General features: G+C 38.6%; 1 protein-coding gene and 1 pseudogene across 1 annotated transcript in view; one reads left to right on the top strand and one right to left on the bottom strand.

Moving 5' to 3' along the window:
* Hspa4l (heat shock protein family A (Hsp70) member 4 like) overlaps positions 1-19,649 on the top strand; it is a 57,399-nt gene that overhangs the window by 1,107 nt on the left and 36,643 nt on the right. Inside the window, exons 2-7 of the mRNA XM_021157433.3 lie at positions 144-317; positions 6,475-6,532; positions 8,938-9,078; positions 12,797-12,919; positions 16,091-16,190; positions 16,517-16,650. Of these exons, the coding sequence (XP_021013092.3) occupies positions 144-317; positions 6,475-6,532; positions 8,938-9,078; positions 12,797-12,919; positions 16,091-16,190; positions 16,517-16,650 (730 nt within the window). The remainder of the gene's footprint in view (positions 1-143; positions 318-6,474; positions 6,533-8,937; positions 9,079-12,796; positions 12,920-16,090; positions 16,191-16,516; positions 16,651-19,649) is intronic.
* Positions 5,081-5,728, bottom strand: LOC147005652 (high mobility group protein B1 pseudogene; annotated as a pseudogene).

Here is a 19,649-nt window from a genome sequence, read left to right as displayed (position 1 = left end):
GGGGGCGGCGAACCGCAGTGGAGACGAGGCGGCGGGCCGGGCGGAGGCGGCGCGGCTCAGGCGGGCGGCTCCACCTCCGCAGTTCCGACGCCCTGCCCTAGATTTTCCGATAGAGAGTGGGTCCTCTCCTTTGCTTCTCGCAGGAGTCGCAGCGCCCGCAGTGGGGACCCGCAGCGGGACGCGGTCTCCGCAGCCCGAACCTTAAGCGGGATGTCGGTGGTGGGCATTGATCTCGGCTTCCTCAACTGCTACATCGCCGTAGCGAGGAGCGGCGGCATCGAGACCATCGCCAACGAGTACAGCGACAGGTGCACGCCGTAAGTGCCACACGCCCCCTTTCCTGGGGTGGGGCCCGGGACGCCCCCTGTGACAGGTGCAGCCTCTACAGCCAGGACGAGGAGGGCAGGGGCTTCCCTCTGGCTGCTCGGCTCGCCTCACCTCTGCTTGCCGCAGACATCCCTGACCCTGGGGCCCCTGCGTTGGGCTGCAGGAGGCGGGGGGGGGGGGGGGGCACCTCGGCATGGCGTCCGGGACAGGGAAGAAAGGTCTGAGGCAACCAGAGAGGGGTGACCTGGGATTAAGTCTGCTAGAGCTCTGCATTCTGCCCTCCCTCCCCCATCTCCTGAGCGACAGCTTTCTCAGAAAAGTGACCCCTGGTTATTGCACACCTCAGAAAACGAAGGGCAGTTTTCCTAACACTAGAAGTCATTGGCTTTATTTATTTATCTGTCTGTCTGTGTGTTTATAGAAAGGAGAGATGAGGTGGTGTCCTTGAGAATTTGAGATGATCTGACCAGTTTCCGGAGGGATTAGGTTAACGGTGCATTCACTATGAGAGACTCGGACAATGGGAATCTTAGCTGTACATTGGCAGTATCTTTCAGTTAGTGGAAATTGCCGTTGTTAGAAGCTACTACCCAAAGTGCGTGTCTACAGAGTGAATTGTTGGTGAGTCAGAGGCAACAGATCTTGTGTAAACAGGATTGTGGAGTGTTTCCATTATGAACTCTTGATGAAAGACTTTGTAGCATTATGTCATGGAAACGTGTGTTCACACGTTCACTTCTTTCTCCTTTCTGGAAAGTTTGTTGGCAAAGAACACAACTAATACTTGCACAAGAAAAACTCTTTGTACACTCTTGTTCACCTATAATTTGATGAGGAAAATTTTGTTCATGTGGTTTTTTTTTTGAAAGATGAATGATCCATACTATATTTTAAATTAATGACAGCCAAGATCAGTGTAAAACCATCTTTAAATGATGAGGTTAAAACAGTTCTAGTAGTTTAAGAATGTGACAGTATGTTTCAGAGTAGCTTTAGTGAATACAGAATGCTTTGATTTCTTTCCAAGTGTAGTCTGCAATGTTTTAGGCCTCCTCTTTTTTGAGATTGACCCATCACATCTCTATTGAAATTCTAGATAAACAAATGTGAACATTAGTCACATAACCACCATAATTCCAGGACCAATAATTTACTTGTGATTTATTAATTTATTAAGTATATATTATGAAAAATTATTAAACGTAGAAATATAGGTACATGAAGAGGCAAAATTAAAAATTAAAATTCTATCCAAAAATAAGACTTTTAGGTAGTTTTCTATTTGTTTTTAAAATAGAAAACTTGATGTTATGTTAACTAACCTCTATGTAAGGTATTTCTATTCCATTAGTTTTAGTGTTTGTATAATCATTAATTCCATCCCCTATTCTGCTTTCAGGTTGCTTATATTTTATTTTTGCAAATGTTACAATAAGTACCTTTTTGTTTACTTTTACTTTGTAGATTTGGGGTTGGGTTCTTTTGTTTGAGAAGTGACATTCAGCGGATGAAAAGCTACTGCGGACTTTTGAGATGGTTATTTGGCTTCAGACAAATAATCAATGCCCATATTTGCTATTTTTTGTTGTTTAATTTAAATTTGTTTAGGGGGTTTTAAAGGCTGATAGTACAAACTGTAACATAGGCAAACCTAAGACTGCTCTAAAATCTTCAAGTATTAATACAAAACAAAACAAAATGGTTCCCCAGTCACTTCTTTGATCTTGATCTTAGGGTGAGGAATCTGATATTACATAATAGGTATATCAACTTGTAATATTTCACATACTATTAATAGTCTTTTTAGCTTATGATCATTATACTAATTAATGACCATCACTTCGATTTGGTAAAGCTTTTCATTTAGAGAAGTGGGTGTCGGGTGGTAGTTAGCAGGTTCTAGGTCCACACACTTATCATTAAAAGAACCTTAAAATGGTTGTGCATTTGTATTTGTGTTGGGACTGGGTGAATTTTAATTAAGGTCATATCCTAAAATAATTAGCCTAATAATTTAATAGTTAATATGCATCTGCAATGGCTAATCAGTTTCTGGTTTTGATTTTTGAGACAAGGTTTTGGATAAACAGCTCAGGCTGATCTTGGACTTGATTCTTCTGCCTCAGTGTCCTGAGCACTGAGCTGAAAGGCATGCATTCCCATGCCTAATACCTGATCAGCTTTTTAAATATTTGTCTGTGTGATTTCTGTTGATGGACTCAAGTTATGAACTAATTTAATTATAAGTTATGTTTCGTAAGCATTTGAAAGCTTGTATTATTTTCCATTTGTTAAAATATTTAATCATTCTGGCCATAATAAAAGATTTGAATTTTATGTTGTAACTAAATTGTATATGCCTAGAGTATTTTTTTTTCTAAAAAGCATGTTAGAAAGCCTGTAGCAACAAGATGCCATTCTGAGAACATTTTTCCTGTTCCATCTTCTCCCATGACACACCCACCCTCCCACCCCCGAGATAAACAGTATTCAGATGTCTTTTTCTCCACAGAACTTAAGTCCCTTTACTTACAAACACTGAAAGTCTCTCAAAAGCAGAATGTTTCACAAGCTTACTTTAATGCCTAAAGAATCATGTTTTACAACTCTTGAGATCTATGCCAAGGCAGTGGCTCTCAGAAGGGATCCATTTTGCCCTCACAGGGACATCTTACACTTACCTGAAAATCCTTTTGTTGTCACAGTTGACAGTGGGAGTAAAAAAGGTGCTATTAGCATCCTGTGGGTAGAGGTCAGCATACAGCTGTTCAGTATAGCCCCATTTGCCCAACAAAAGAGGTATCTGGCTCAGAATGTTAGCATTGCCATGTTTGAGAAAGTCAACTCTCCAGACACCTTAGCACTGTACTTGAAACAAACAAGTTGCTTAGCTGTTGAAAATTTGATTCAGAGCCAAACTGGCAACATAGAAGAGGGTCAGAAAGGCTCACCAAGGGAGTGAGCTTGCTGGCTATCTCATATCACTATTCATCAAGCAACAACACAGTGACAGAAGAACTAAGAATATTGTGATCTGTGTCCCTGATAGGGGACAGGGAAAAGAAAAATAGGGCTATTTTTTTAAAGCTTATGTAACAAAATTGAGAGGAACAGACAGATGAAGAGATGGCCAAATCAAAAGGGCCTCAGTTAAATAGTTTCGGCCCTTAAGCCATACTCTGGAATATAACCTTTGTTTTGTATTAGACATCACCATATAACTATTACTACTACTATAATATTACTCAGAAACTTAATGGATTCTCTCTCGTTACTTGATGCAAATATTTCAGATTTACAGTCTGACCTTGATAACTGTCTTAATCAAATCCTCTTATGAAACTCGCCAAGTTGTATTATTCCTAGTTACCATACAGATCCACTTTTCTTTTCATTTTACAAGGGCCCATACTGTGTACCTACCAGTCAGTGATTCTGGCCTGTGCTGTGCGGGAGAACTTTCTATCGTGTATATTTGTTCTCTGTTTGCTTGGGTTTTATATCTACCAGCTCCATGTGCGTGTAAGGGACCTGAAAGGAGATTTATCTTGAGATACAGGATTCTGTTATTTTAAATTTAACTGACTACATGTGAGCATTGGCTACCATGTTGAATATGAGGACAGTCTGCCTTGTTTCCTACAGATTTCACATTTTGATCTAGAGATATAGCTGGGAAATAAATTTGGATTAGATGGTAATATATACTACGGAAAAGTAAAATTGATTTGAGATGTTACGAGATGTTTCTGTTAAGGAGAATCAGGAATGTTTATATAGGACTGTAGAGAAAGTATGAGACTTGATAACTTTTAAAGGAACTTATCTGGCTCCTGATTTTAGTGACTGGAGGATACTTCCCTGCTAGTATTACAGCAAGGACATCTTGCTATGTCACAGCATGTCAGAGAAACAGAAAGGGGACATGCTGTATGTGTAAGAGACCTAACATCCTTCTGTAAAATTGGCACTGATGTTCTGAGTTTAGTGCCTATAATCTGTCTCCTAAACCATACATCTTAAAGGTTCTGCCATCTTTGGGACCAGGTTTCTAGCACATGAACCTTTAGAGGGAAAGTGTGGCCAACCTCAGCACCACCTATATACCTGGAATGCCCTTTTCCACAAAACAGCTACAAGTTAAATACTTCCATGTCCTTTCAAGTTTTAATTTAGAAATTGCTTCTCTATAGCCCTGTTATGTAGAAGTGGCTGTTCTTTTTCATACTCCTGTGTATTCTTTTTTTTTTTTAATAAAAAAATTGTATTTACTTAGAAGCATTCAGAATGTCAATAAAACAGCCACAATTTTTTTTTGCAATTACAGAGTGGTATTCAGTTAACAGAACAACAATTATCTTTGTATAAGCTGCATCAGAGACAACTGAAGATGAAAAAAATAAAACCCAAAAATAAAACCAAAGGAAAAAAAAACCAAACTACTGTCCCCATATATAACTAATTTGTGCTGTGTACCAACAAGAACCTGCTTTAAATTTCCATGCTAATTTACAACCCCCAGATTGTACCAGGCAAGGTTAGTGGCTATTGAAAATACCACCAGGACAGGACTATCTAAAGACACATTCGGTAGTGTGTTAACTTTACAAAAAAAAAAAAAAAACACACTGTACAGTTTAAAAACAAATCTTACACAGCCTTACATTTCAATTTTTTTCTTTAAAAGGAGTGAGTTGTGTACAGGGGGGTTAAATGCTTTATAGACAAGAAAAAAAACTGCGCTAGAACCAACTTACTCATCATCATCTTCTTCATCTCCATCTTCCTCCTCTTCCTCCTCTTCTTCATCCTCCTCCTCCTCATCTTCCTCTTCCTTCTTTTTCTTGCTCTTTTCAGCCTTGACCATCCCCTTTTTTGCTGCATCAGGTTTTCCTTTAGCTCTGTAGGCAGCAATATCCTTCTCGTACTTCTTCAGCTTGGCAGCTTTCTTCTCATAGGGCTGCTTGTCATTCGCTGCAGTGTTGTTCCACATCTCTCCTAGTTTCTTTGCAACATCACCAATGGATAAGCCAGGATGCTTGCCTTTGATTTTGGGGCAGTACTCAGAACAGAACAAGAAGAAGGCCGAAGGAGGCCTCTTGGGTGCATTGGGGTCCTTGAACTTCTTTTTGGTCTCCCTTTGGGGGGGGGTGTAGGTTTTCATTTCTCTTTCATAATGAGCCTTGTCAGCCTTTGCCATATCTTCAAATTTCCCCTTTTCTTTAGCAGACATGGTCTTCCACCTCTCTGAGCACTTCTTGGAGAACTCTGAGAAGTTGACAGAAGCATCCGGGTGCTTCTTCTTGTGCTCCTCCCGGCAAGTTTGCACAAAGAATGCATAGGAGGACATTTTGTCTCTAGGCTTCTTAGGATCTCCTTTGCCCATGTTTAGTTGATTTTCCTCTTCGAGGCACAGAGTCGCCCAGTGCCTGTCCGGCTCGCGCTTGCCCCTGCGCTGTCTCTATGGAGCTCAATGTACTGCAATGGCTGTCACTCCTGTGTATTCGGTTGAGTTTTTTTCAATAGATTATAATTCTCCAAGGATAGAAAATGACCTATGTATACACAGTGTTTGTTCATTGAGTAGTTTCTTACAGTTAAAACTAAAATCATGGAAACATATCCTTCAATCACATGATAAAAATGTCATTCTTTATTTTTATGTTACATGCAACATGGAGACTAGAATAGCAAGAATTTGCACTTTCATTACGTGCCAGGTGTTGAAAGCATTTGACACCTACATTCACTCTCCTGATCCTCACCTCACCTGATGAGCAGGTGCTGCCATCACCTGCACCGGATGGGAACTGAAGAAAAGGACACTTATATAACTCCCACAAGATAGCTTGCTGTTGAATGACAGAGCCTGGGCACAATTCGAAGCAGCCTTACTTTGCTAAATATGACTACTCACAGCAGTAGAATTAGAAAAATTATTTTGGTACCAATACAGTATTGGCAATTATTAGGATAGTTTTTTAAATTCTAAAATTCTCATCACTATTCTGTGATATTATTTCTATGACCTATTATTAGATAATGATCATTTTAATTCTTTTAAATTTACTTCTGTATAAGAACCATTTAAAACCACATAAACAGTAGACAGAGAACCAAAGGAACTCTTGTTCTCATCTTTTTCAGGGCCTGTATATCTTTGGGATCCAGAACTCGAGCCATTGGAAATGCAGCTAAGAGCCAGGTATGTTGTTAGTGTGGTTGTTTTGTCTTAGAGGGAAAGTTAACTGCACGATGGTAAGTTTTCATGGTATGTAGTTGAGAATTGCAAGTGAGACAGAGTTTAGTTTCTTTGTATTTTGTCAGAGAAACTTTTTGCTGGGTCTGGTGCACATCCCTGTAATCCCAGTTCTTGAGGCATGGGATTAAGAGTTCAAGGCCAGCAGAAGCTTCGTGAGATACTGTTCCAGAACAAAACAAAACCAGAGAAAGAAGGATAGGAGTGGAAGAAGGGGGAGAAATAGATTTGCTTTGAGTTATAGACTAATTTTTCATGTCCTTTATTTTAAAACTTTTAAAGTTGGAATATCTTTCTTTCCATGTGGATTTTTCCTGTCTGATCACGTTCTATAGGGGCACTCTTCTGGATCATTCAATGACTAAACAAGAAATGGTTTTGGTAAAAGAAAGTAGAGGAAACAAAGTAGGTAATTTCCAGAGTGGCTCAGTGTGGCCTTGAAATTTAAGCATATCTCCGGACTTCTGAACTGCAGATGAATAGATATTAACTTAAAGTTTGCCTGGTAGCTTGGTGGCTTTATATTGTTTTAACTTTATTTCCTTAAACCAAAGCCCTTGGTAGTTATTTCTGATGGTTTACGTGTAGGTGGGTCTTTCTTAGAGTTCTCCTGTTTGTAACTTAGCACTAGGGAGGCTGAGTCAGGATGACCAGGTGTTCAAGGCTGATCTCAAGGGAGTTTAAATCCAGCCTGAGCTACATGAACTCCTCTCTCAAAAAGTCTGTAATTTAATGTGCCATTCTTTCTTTGTGAGTTGGTGGGGACTACTTACTCACTTATTCAAAAACTGTTGTGAACGTGTTTCATGTTTTCCATGTTCAAATTGTATACAAATGTTAATTATGTCATATTGTATGTAAACATTAATTTTTCTTAAAAATAGCTCCTTTAATTAGTTTATACACCACATTTTGGTATTTTTAAGAGTTTTAAAATTTTATTTGTGTATGTCTATGTGTCTGTGTGTGTGCATACAGAAATGGGGCCAGTGCACATGGAGGCCAGAGGAGATTGTTGGATCCTTTGGAGCTGGAGTTAAAGGCCTTCCAGGCCACCTGATGTGAGTTTTAGGATCCCAACTCAAGTCTTCATGATTGAGCAGCAAGCTCTCTTATCCACTGAGCCATCTTTCTAGTGCCACTGTATTTTGACTGCTTTAAATTTAGCAGAAATAGTTACGTTGTTTAAAGCAGCCTTTAATACTGTATCTCCTGTGCATTAAGTTAATTAAGCACCCCTATGTTTTCATTCTCTGATGGAAGTTTAGGATCTGTTTGACCTGGAAGGTCACTAGGAAAGCAGGTACAGCATCTCAGTTAACAGTGTACAGTTTCAACAAAAAAAATTATCTTGTTAGAATATCAGTTGTTTTCAACGAAGAGTGTTGCTTATTAGCTCTGCTACATGGAAGGGGTTTTAATTAGTGGCCGAGAGGTGATTCTCAGCAATGGGAACAATAGATTATACATAAAATGCCTCACAAGAAACCATATATTGAGAAAAAAGGAAAACTGAATTATTAAAATCAGTTTAAATAAAAACAGGAAAAATGGGGAAGGGTTTAGAGAAATGGCTCAGTCGTTAAGAGCACAAAATGCTCTTGCAGAGGACCAGAGTTAGCTTCCCAGAACTACCAGTAACTCCAGCTCCAGATATGACTCCCTCTTCTGGCCTCCAAGAGCCCTTTATTCATAGGCATCCACACACCCATATCCACATCCACATAATTTAAAATAAAACATTTTTAAAGTAAGGGGAAAACACAAAATCAAAGATAGTAATTCACTGACGGAAAGGGGCTGGAAAGAAAAGATGGTGCAGCAGCCAAGACTACTACTGTTGTTCAGAGGACCCACGTTTGATTTCAGTACCCACATGGTGGCTCACAGCCGTCTGTAAATCCACTTCCAGGAGACCTGATGACTTCTTCTGGCCTCATCAGGCACCAAACATGCAAGAAGTGTACAGACATACATGCAGGCAAAATAACTATATACATAAAATTTTTTCAAAGTGCTGAAAGCAAAGAGATAATTTGTCACTAGATTTTTACCATATTACTTGAAAAGTTTTAGGTGTGATATTATTATTGTCTCCTTCCCCCACCCCCCACCCCCCGCTCTCTCTCTCTCTGTCTCACTAACTTCTAGGATAAGAAAGAGAATTTTAGAGATACTTAAGATACATATATACTCACACTATAACTTTACTTTCTAGTTGGAAAAGAAGAAAATGAAATAAAATTCTGAATTTAAGTGTATGAGTTTAGGGATTTGGTGGTTTTAAGTATTATAGTATCTCATTTTGTCTCATTAAGTAACTGATAACTTCAAATGTGTATTGCCAACAGATAGTCACAAATGTAAGAAATACAATTCATGGCTTCAAAAAGCTTCATGGGCGATCATTTGATGACCCCATTGTGCAAACAGAGAGGATCAGGCTTCCGTATGAGCTGCAGAAGATGCCTAATGGAAGTGCAGGCGTTAAGGTAAGCATCATGGTGAGAGAGTGCAGTGTCCCCTTAAAGAAAAGAACGATGTGAGAAGGTTACCATCATAACCTCAGGTATGATCTTCTGTTTCAAGCCATAGTACATACGTATATCTGTCCTGGCTGATTTATTGTCCACTTGACAATAACAACTTGAGTTAGAGTTATTTGGGAAGGGGAACTCTAGATTGAGGAGATGCCTCAAGCATTTGCCTACAGGCAAATCTGTAGTACATCTTCTTAGTTACAGAGGTGGAGGGCCCAACCTGTTGTGGTGGTGGTACCCCCTGGGCAGGTGGGGTCAAGGGGTGTATAAGAAAGTAAGCTGTACAAGCCTTGAGGAACAAGCCAGGAAGCAGCGTTCCTCAGTGGCCTGTATCAGCTCCTGCCTCCAAGTTTCTGCTCTGACTTCCGTGGATGATGGACTGCACTGTAAGCTGAAATAAAATCCTTCCTCCTCAAGTTGGTCTAATAGTGTCTAATCACAGCAGTAGAAACCCAATCAAGGACAGTGCCTGAAAAATAGGTTCGCAGTAATTTTAGTGAATGCAAAAACCATTCTAGCTTAGAGAGTAACTTTTAAAATTAGTATTTTCGTTTGAAAGAAGAAACAACCACTGGGAAGAACTCCATTGGGTGAAAACTTACAGAAGTAAAGTCAGAGCCAACAAGTGGTTCCCCAGAGTAGTATAACTGCCAACAGGTCTTCAAGTTTATAAGAACCGTGTAATATTTCAAAATGTCAAAGCAAACTCCCTTCTGAGATGTGGATTCTGGGTTTTTGAGTGTATTCTAACACTTAATAGCAGAAAATAGCCAATACATACTAGTGAGATACTTCAAAGCACAGTCAGTGTATGACCAGCAATTCCACTCCTCCATGACCTAAAAGAGTTGAAAATATGTACACAAAATTCCTTTATATGAAAATTCATAACATTAATGGTGTAATTTATAGTAACAAAGTACTATATTTATGTATCCATCATGAGTTAGATAGGGGAAATATATCTATACAGTAGAATAATATGCAACTATAAAAAGAAAGGCTTGTTATACCGTATATGAACTTTAAATACTAAGTAAAGGAACCCCAGCACAAAAGTCCACATAATTTAGTATGAGTCTTTTTATTTGCAGTATCCAGAATACAGTACATGCAAATGCGTAGAAAGTAGGTTACTGGCTGCTATGGGCTAAGGGGAAGGGAGATAGGATGTACTGCTAACTAACTCTATGAGGAGATGCTTGGAAAGTGGAGATAAAACATTCTACAAGTAGAAAGTGGAGATCCACCACAATTTTATAACCCCTTTATAGTATACTCTCTGGAACTTTATGCTATGTGACTATCTCCCTACAGCTGTTTTCAGTAATTCTAAGCTTGAAGTGTCTGCACTGTGGATATGCCTGTATTTCCAGTTTTAGAAGAGGATTCTGACTAGAGTAGATGGCAGATTTTTAATAAGGAGAAAGAAGTTGTTCAGATAGGTCAGGGATGCCCCTGAGAGGTTAAAGACAGAGATAGATTTTGAAGGTATGCTTTGGTATAATCTGTGGGTCAATGATTGCTAAGTGGAGCTGGATAACTAAGTTATGCTAGCAGTAACTGAAGTCAGGTATTGTTTAGATTTGGGAGGTCTTGGTAAAAGATCACCTAGCAATCTTATCTATTATAGGTTACAATTTAAGATCAGTAAAATATTTTGATTTTTTTTTTATAAAAATAAGACTTAAGGGTGGAGGATTTATTTAGCTCAGTTGGCAAGTGCTTGTATAACAAGCACAAGGACCTGAGTTTGGTTCCCAGCACTAGATAAAAAAAAAGTACACATGTACACATATGTAAAATAGATTGTAGTTCATGCATGGGCTGGGGAAGACCATTGTGTAGGGAAAAGTAAGTTTTAAACAATAGAAGGTTGCATATTCGTGGTGTGTCTATAGGCTAGTTTAAAGGGCTTTAAGCTTTAAGATAGTTTAAAGAGTCAGTCCTGTGATGCACTTCTCCATCTTTGGAAGCTGAGTATTGCCAGACATCCCTGTGTATTTTGCCCACTTTTTTTCCTTATGGAGATTCATTTGAATGTACCTGATACTCACTTCCTCTAATCCTCAAATACCTTATTCAAAAGAGTACTGTGCACCATGCCTGCCAGTTACTGTAAGACTGCTGCTTGATTCACACCCTAACCTCAGTGTTACCCCTTACTTTATTTTTTAATTTTTGTTTTGATTTGATGTGCTTCAGTGTTTTGCTTACGTGCATGTCTGTATAAAAGTGTCAGGTCTTTTGGAACTGGAGTTACAGACATTTCTGAGATACCATGTGGGTGCTAAGAATTGACAGGGTCCTCTGGAAGAGCAGCCAGTGCACTTAAACACTGAGCCATCTCTCTAGCCCTGTATCCCCTCATTTTAAATATCATTTGTTAGTTATTTCTACATGGATTGGAATCAGTAGAAAACAATTTTAGTTGTGGTTCAAAATCATTCGTTTCCTTAGATATATGCTTATTTTTACATATACATTGCTAGGCTTGAGAGCATTCTCCTGAACTCTTGCAAAGGTTAGTGTCAGGTGCATTCTGGGGGTCTAGAGGTAAAGAACATAGGCTTATATTAGGTGAATTAAATAGTTGTTTTATGTTCTTCATATGTTCCTGGGTTTTAGGTTCTTCATGTCACTTGTATTTTATCTCATGTATATTGATGTTTTGCCTGCAGTATGTCTGTATCATGCCTGTTGCTTTCAGAGGCCAGACTCCCTGGAACTAAAGTTATAGATCCCTGTGAACTGCATGTGGTTGCTGGGAGTTGAATCCAGCTCGGGAAAGAACAGTCCCTGCACTTAATTGCTGAGCCACCTCTCTAGCCCTGTTCTGTATTGCTTTTTAAATGTGTCATACAGGCTAAGTTACTTTAAAATACAGGTTTGGGGGCTGGAAAGATAGCTCAGTGGTTCAGAGCACTGACTGCTCTTCCAGAGGTCCTGCGTTCAAATCCTAGCAACCACATGGTGGCTCACAACCATCCATAATGAGATCTGATGCCCTCTTCTGGGATGTCTGAAAAGAGCTACAGTGTACCTACATATAATAAATAAATAAATGTATCTTTGTGCCAGAGCGAGCGGGACTGGAGAGAAAAGTGTCTGAAGATAGCTAGATTGTACTTACATATAATAAATCTTAAAAAAAATAAATTTCAGGTTCCTTGCTCGGATTTATCCCACATCCCTAAATGCAACACAGTTAGGCACAAACCTTGTCTCCATTAATTTTGAATTTTATACTTAATCCATACTTATTCCTGGGAACTTTGGTGTAAAACATGTTACATATTCTTAAAATGGATTTTTTCCCCTTTGTTTTCCCTGTGTCTTAAATTTCTTGTTTTCAAAAACATGTGACTGAAGCTTTAATTTTAAGCTGAGGAGAGTACTAATTTAAAAAAAAAATTTATCTTTTTTCTTCATTATTTATTTCATACTTGCAAAATGAATGATAAAAATTAATGGTTTTAAGGACAAGGACCTAAGCAGTCCCTTCAAAGTAGTGTACTGTGTGTGGAGCTAAAGGTGAGAGGCATGTCCAGTGTTACTAGTTACTATATGTAAGGAACCAACTCATTTCCACCGTGGTATGACATATAGATGACGCTAAGGCACATGCTGTGTGAGTGGGTGACTCTTAGCATGTCAATCTTGGTTGTAGGTGCGGTACCTGGAAGAAGAGCGGCCCTTTGCAATTGAGCAAGTCACTGGGATGTTGCTGGCTAAGCTTAAAGAGACCTCAGAAAATGCTCTGAAGAAGCCAGTGGCTGACTGTGTGATCTCGGTGAGCAGCAGTGCATTGATAAAAAAAAAGGGGGGGGGGTCTTTTTGTAATTTCTCCCTTTGGCCAGAAAATAACTTACATTCCCTTTTCTTTGTTAAAAGCTGCCTTATTTGGTAAATTTTAGAATTGTATCAAGTCAGTTCTGATAATCAGCAAACCTTTAAAGCCCATTGTGTTTTATTATTTTAGTGGCTGCTGCCACTGACACATGTGAGATCTTCCTAAGGGACAAGTGAGAAGGCTTAGGAGGTGAAAGCACTCGCCACCAAGACAGAGGCCATGAGTTTGATCCCAGAGTGCTCATGGTGACAGGGAGACCTAATTCCTGAGGGCTGTCCTCTAATTCCTGCCTGAGTGCCTCCTCCCACACATGGGCACACCCAACTCCATATGAAGATACACACTAAATGAATGTAACTTTAAAAATCTTTTAAAAAGATAATCTTCCTAAATAGATTTTAACTTCTCAACTTTAAATACATTAATGTTTTAGGGAAAAAATTAAAAATTCAAAGTTAGGGATGTGAGGTTACAGGTGGGAATTTGAAGTTATAGATATTCTGTCTCAGGAGAAAAGCAGATATTTAAGAATCCTTTTTTTCCCACCAACCTCACCCCTTTTTAAGAATTCTTTTTTAAGGACCTTAATAAAATATTTATCTACCATAGCTTCTCTTGAAATCTCATTGAATAATGTTAACTACCTTTTAACTTACATGTTTTAACTTAATGTAAATATATTAAAGTTGACTACACTTAAGTTGAGTTTCATATCAGAAAAAAAGAATTAGATTATGAACTGTTCAGTAAACATAACCATCAAATATCCTCATTACTTGAATTCAATTGGAAAGAAATGTTAAACCTTGGTATTTTACTTTGTGAACATTTATAAATAGCAGTTAATAGTGTTTATCATTGACTAGGCACTGTAGTAGTTTATGTGTATTAACACATTTAGTAAACCTCAGAGATTCCCTCATACGGGTAGACTATTACATCCTAGTTTTCATATTGATAAATGTAAGGTAATTCATTTCCAAGAGCGTGCTTGCAGTGTTACCACTTTGAATATGTTTAAGATTGGTACAGGCATCCTAAGGTCTGTCTGTCATAGTCGTTGGCATTATGAAGACAGGTCTAGTCTGTGAGTTACTATATCTATAACAGCTACAAAAACACGTGTTTTATAAATTACCCCATGAGTATTATATGAACCATACATATTCATTCACTTATAGATTTTTAAGGAGAAGAATATTGATATCCAGGACAAACAAAATATGCATCAAACGCAACACAACCAAACTAAAGACTGCTGACTTAAAACTTAAAACTTATGCTGAGCATGATGCCATGTGCCTTTAATCCCAGGGCCCAGGAGGCAGAGCCTGGCAGATCTCTGCGTTAAAGGCTAGCTTGATTTATATAGTGAGTTCTAGGATAGCCAATGTATATAGTGAAAACCTGTCTAAATAAATAATAAACCCAGCAAACAAATTACTTAAGTTGGGGGCAATGGGATGGCTCAGTGAGTCAATGCACTTGCCACTCAAACCTGGGGCCGTGCACTCAGCCCTCTGAACCCATGTGAAGGTGAAAGAAGTGAGCTGCTTCCACAAGCTGTCCTCTGACTTTTATAAAAATGCTATGATATTGTACAACCCCCACATACACATCCTAATGAGAGAAACAGCGAGATGGATATTGTAACTTTTACCAAAAATCCCAGTAACCCTGAGGTCATCAAGGCACTGAGTTATTTTGTACATTAAAATATTCAATAATTTTTTTAAATTTTGGGCTAAATTAAAGCATTTCTTATCTTGACATGTAAGAATAAACAAGTATATATTTTAAGCTGGATGTTAACATTTTGGTTTAAACACAGTATTTTTGATAAAATAGGTTTTTCATAATTTACTAAAATATATATTTCCAATCCTTGGAAACACTTGATTTCATCTTCTTGCTGTATATACATTTCACAAAATGAAATTATGTTCTCCATAGCATTTTTTGTTCTGTGTGTGTGTACCTGCTTGTCTATGTGTGTGCCATGTGTATGTCATGCCATAGAGGCCAAAGGAGGGCCTCAGATTTTTTGGAACTGGAGTTACAGGGAGTTCTGCCTGATCTGGGTACTGAGAACAAAACTCTAGTACTCTTCAGGAACAGCATGTGCTGTTAGCCAACAAGCCATCTCTCCAGCCCCTGCACGGCTTGGCTTGGCTTGGCTCTGCTCTGCTCCTCTTTTCTTTTCTTTTCTTTTCTTTTCTTTTCTTTTCTTTTCTTTTCTTTTCTTTTTTTAGCATAATATACTATTTCATGACAATAGAGATCTAGCTCATCTTAGCTACATAGGATTCTACTATATGGATATACTATATTAGATATACCTAATCTTATTTCAGTATAGTCTTAGGGTTTCAGTTTACTATTATTAAATATGGACTAGTATTAAATTAACTTATTTTAGGTGGGGGTGTTTTTTTTCGATGAATTCTTACTATGTAGTAGTGTAGTAGCCCTGAATGACCTGAAATTCACTCACCTCAAACTCAGAGATCATCCTGCCTCTATTTCCCAAGTGATGGGATTGAAGGTGTGTGCCACCATGCCTAAATAGTCTAACATATTAGTCAAGCTTTTGTATCAAAATAATGCAGACAGCCTACCTTTGTAACAAAACTGGTTTACTTAGCTCATAGTTTTGAAGGATGAAAATTAATAATGGGCAATTCTATTAGTTTGTCCATTATTACATTACAGCATCGTTGGCAAGAATATGTATGAAGAAAATACCAGAGTGCCACACAAGAATCCAGACAGGAGTCCATCATTCCTTTCTAAACCAATACCTCTCAATTCCCTTAAGCATCTTTAACTAGAGTCTACCTCCACAAGGGTCAAACTAATGAGCCTTAGAGAGAGCAAGCTAAAGTGCAGCAAACAGACTAACACTGCTTCTTTGAGGCAAACAAAACTGGTGGTCCTGCCATACTAATCGCATTTGTGTTCACACTCCAAATCCAGTCTTCGTGGTATAGAAAGTATCCAATTTAAGAACCCACTCTAGCATTTGATGTTGATTTAAAGTCACATGTTTTCCTGCAGTTACTATTAAGTCTGTGGCACTGAGGCGCAGTAACTAATAACTGTTCTTGCCAGATCCCGAGCTTTTTCACCGATGCAGAGAGAAGATCCGTGATGGCCGCAGCCCAGGTTGCAGGCCTAAACTGTCTGAGGCTGATGAATGAAACCACTGCAGGTTGGTGATGGCTACCTTAAAGAGTTAGCATTTTCTATCTACAACTCTTTTATTATTTGTACAAACTCTTGTATTATTTATAATTTGTTGTTTTGGAATACAGAATTTTAGCAGAGTTTGAATTCCTATTTGAACTTGAAGAGCCGTTACTGCTGGAACTCATTTGAGTCACGAAAATAAAACACTTAAGTAATTTATGAAAAGTTATTGTAGGTTGAATCTATATTTTGCCATACTATATATTAGAGTACCATGTAAAAATGACTTTTCTTTGTCTTGTTCTCCAAAGCTATACAACATTTAACCTAATATTTGTTTTCACACAGTTGCACTGGCATATGGAATTTATAAGCAGGATCTTCCCTCATTAGATGAGAAACCAAGGAATGTTGTGTTTATCGACATGGGACATTCTGCCTACCAGGTCTCTGTTTGTGCTTTTAACAAAGGAAAACTGAAAGTAAGTAGCTCGGTTACTTTCTATTTATAACTGTGACGAGTGAGAGCACATAGTATGTAAAGACCTTAACAGGTGGACTGAAAGTCTTAGTCTGCCTCTTAAAAGCATAACCATCAAGGCAGGACTGGAGAGATGGCTCAGTAATGAAGAGCACTTGCTACTCTTGCAGAAGACCCAGGTTCAGTTTCTAGCACCCATAGGTGGTCCACAACCACCAGAAACCGGTGGCAGGAGATCTGACCCCCTCTTCTGATTTCTGAGTACAGTAAGTATGCACATGGTGCACAGACATACATGCAGACAAAACATAAATACATAAAAATAAATCTAAACATTCTCATTATATATATTCACGTAATATATATACACACATACATATTCATATACATGTATACATAATTACATACATACATACATACATAATACACATCAACAACAACAAAAAGAATGACCATCAACAAGTTTCTTAACTTTGCTCTTACTGATGAAAACCTCGTAGAAGCTGGTTTTGTTTGTTTTTTTTAATGAACCCTTAGCACTCACTTCTCAAGTATGAGTAAAGGAGGGCATTCCAGGAGCATTGGTGACTCAGTGGCAGCTGCAGCACTATGAAGCCCACAGCAGTGTGATGACTCATAACAGCTACATCCCTGCAACCTGCTGCTGCAGAGACCTGTGAGCTGCCAGGCCTGTGGGAGAGTCCCCTGGGGTCTCTGTAGCTATGTAGTGCTTGCAATCTGTCTGTGTGAGTGCTATGTGTCTGTGCTGTTCTGTGTCTGCCATCTGTTCAGATGCATAGCCTTGTGGTACTACCTCCATAGTACTATAATGAAATCCTTAGAATCACAAAATGAAAGGAAATGCCATCATTGAAATTATAGATAGTTTTGTATAAGTTGCCGTAATTCTTGGCCTCTAGTCTTGAATTTTAACTTACTAACAAAGGTGGATTTTTCTTTTTTCTCTCTCTCTCTAACTAAATTTAAGTATATTCATCTATACTTTTTCATCAGTGAGTCTTGTTGAAGTCTGATAAATGCAGTGGCCCAACAGCCCTGATTCTCAGTTGAATACACACATCATTACATGGAAGGATGCTTTTGCATTTCATGCTGGGCAGCCCTGTACCCTGTGGATATTCTGTATTCATGGAGTCTGTGTGAGTCTTGGAAAATTAGCACCACTTGTTCTTGCATCGTAGTGTGGTGTCCCCTCTAGAAGAAACTACTGAAGAGCCATGCCTGCAGAGTAGTGACTCCCTAATCATGGGATTATAACTGTTTTTCTCCTCATTTCTTGGGGAGAAGGGTTAGATAACCTGGAGAACTCTGACTTATAACCTATAGACAGCTGCCCAGCTGCCAGCTTAGCCTTGTGGGAAGGGTGTTATTTTACACTCTTGTGTGTTCTTTTGTTCTGCATTGTTATAAAAATAAAGTAGGTTTTATAAAAAAAATATAACCAAAAGGCTTAAATTCTAGCCTGGAAATTGACTAATTACATATAATTCTGTAGATTCACTCTTGGATCTCTTTTCTCGTATGCTTTGCTCTTGTCTGCACTCTTAGAACTGCTGTTTGTTCTTAAATTTCATTTGGGGTTCATATGTTAGAGAACCACTGAATGTGAATTCATGAAATTTTAATTGTCACTCAGTTATTTCAGAAAGAACTGTTCTTCTAATGTGACATAGTGTGTGACAATAGAGCAGGTACAAAGGATAATTTAACAAAATATTTGGCATCCAGTGATTGGCGGGTTTTTTTGGTTGGCCTTTACTTTCACAATTTTAGAGGTTTGTTTGTTTGTGTTTTATTTTGTTTTATTTTTTTGTTTGTGGTGGTTTGAATGCAAGTGGTTCTCAATAGGTTCACATGTTTAAATACTTGGTCTTCAGTTGGTGGAACTATTTGGGAAGGATTAGGAAGTGTGACTTTGTTGGAGGAGGTTTGTCAATTAAGGATGAACTTTGAGGTTTCAAAACCTGTCATTCCCAATTTGTTCCCTCCCCCAACCCCCTTTTTCCTCTCTCTTCCCCCTCCCTCATATTTGTGAATCAGAATCCAAGTTCTTACCTATTACTGGCTACCTGCTACCAAGGTAGCAGATGGGTGCTATGATGGTGGCTATGGTCTCTAGCCACAAATTAAACGTTTTCTACATTGCCTTGGTCACAGTGTTTAACCACAACAATAGAGAAGTAACTAAGACAGAAGTTGGTACCTGAGTGAATTTGCCGGGGCCAGGCTCTGTGGGTCTTCTTTGTTGTTCTTGGTTCTTCTTGAGACAATGGAGATGAGATATTTAGGTTGCTGTATAATAAAACATTTACTTATCTAAGTTACTTGGCTGAGCTGTCTGAGTCCTTTGAGGCCAGAAAGGCCCTTTGAGGTACTAAACTGCATTTAGTACCTCATCATGTAACAGCAGGGTATTAAGTAAAGGATTAATTGCTAGAGCCTTTTCCCTTTTATCCAGATGACTCTGGCTTGTTAGACTACAGGGAAGTTTGGATCACTAAACTTGTATTGACCCAGAAGAGGATCATGCTCACAAAAGGAAAAACTTTTACACAAGTAAATATGGATTAAACTCACATAAATTCACATACAGATTCATGCTTACATATTTCAAAAATCCCCATTCAAACCATTTGGATCCAGCTTTCATGCAATCTCACAAATACACACACACACACACACACACACATCCATACTGACATATGTATATAGAGCAAAACACCGAGTGCCAGCGCAGAAAGAACTCACTAATTCTGGATGAAAATGAGCTTCAGTCTTTCTTTATTGCATAGAAAAAAGCTTCTACTCATTGCTAAATGAACTAGACCCAAGTCTGTAAGAAGAAAGCTTCGTCCTCTTTAATAAGACTAAGCCTGCCTTGCTAACTATAAAGAAAAGACCTGTTCTGTTGCTGGTAAGGAGAAGCCTGCCTACTCCTCTGCTCCCTCTGCAGCAGCTTCTTTCTTCCTTTTTCCTTCC

The sequence above is a fragment of the Mus caroli genome, unplaced genomic scaffold (genome assembly GCF_978045245.1).
Source record: "Mus caroli unplaced genomic scaffold, Mus_caroli_1 scaffold_3, whole genome shotgun sequence".
Lineage (NCBI taxonomy): Eukaryota > Metazoa > Chordata > Mammalia > Rodentia > Muridae > Mus > Mus caroli.
The sequence above is the reverse complement of the archived record's forward strand: the minus strand, read 5'-3'. Positions and strand labels throughout refer to the sequence as shown.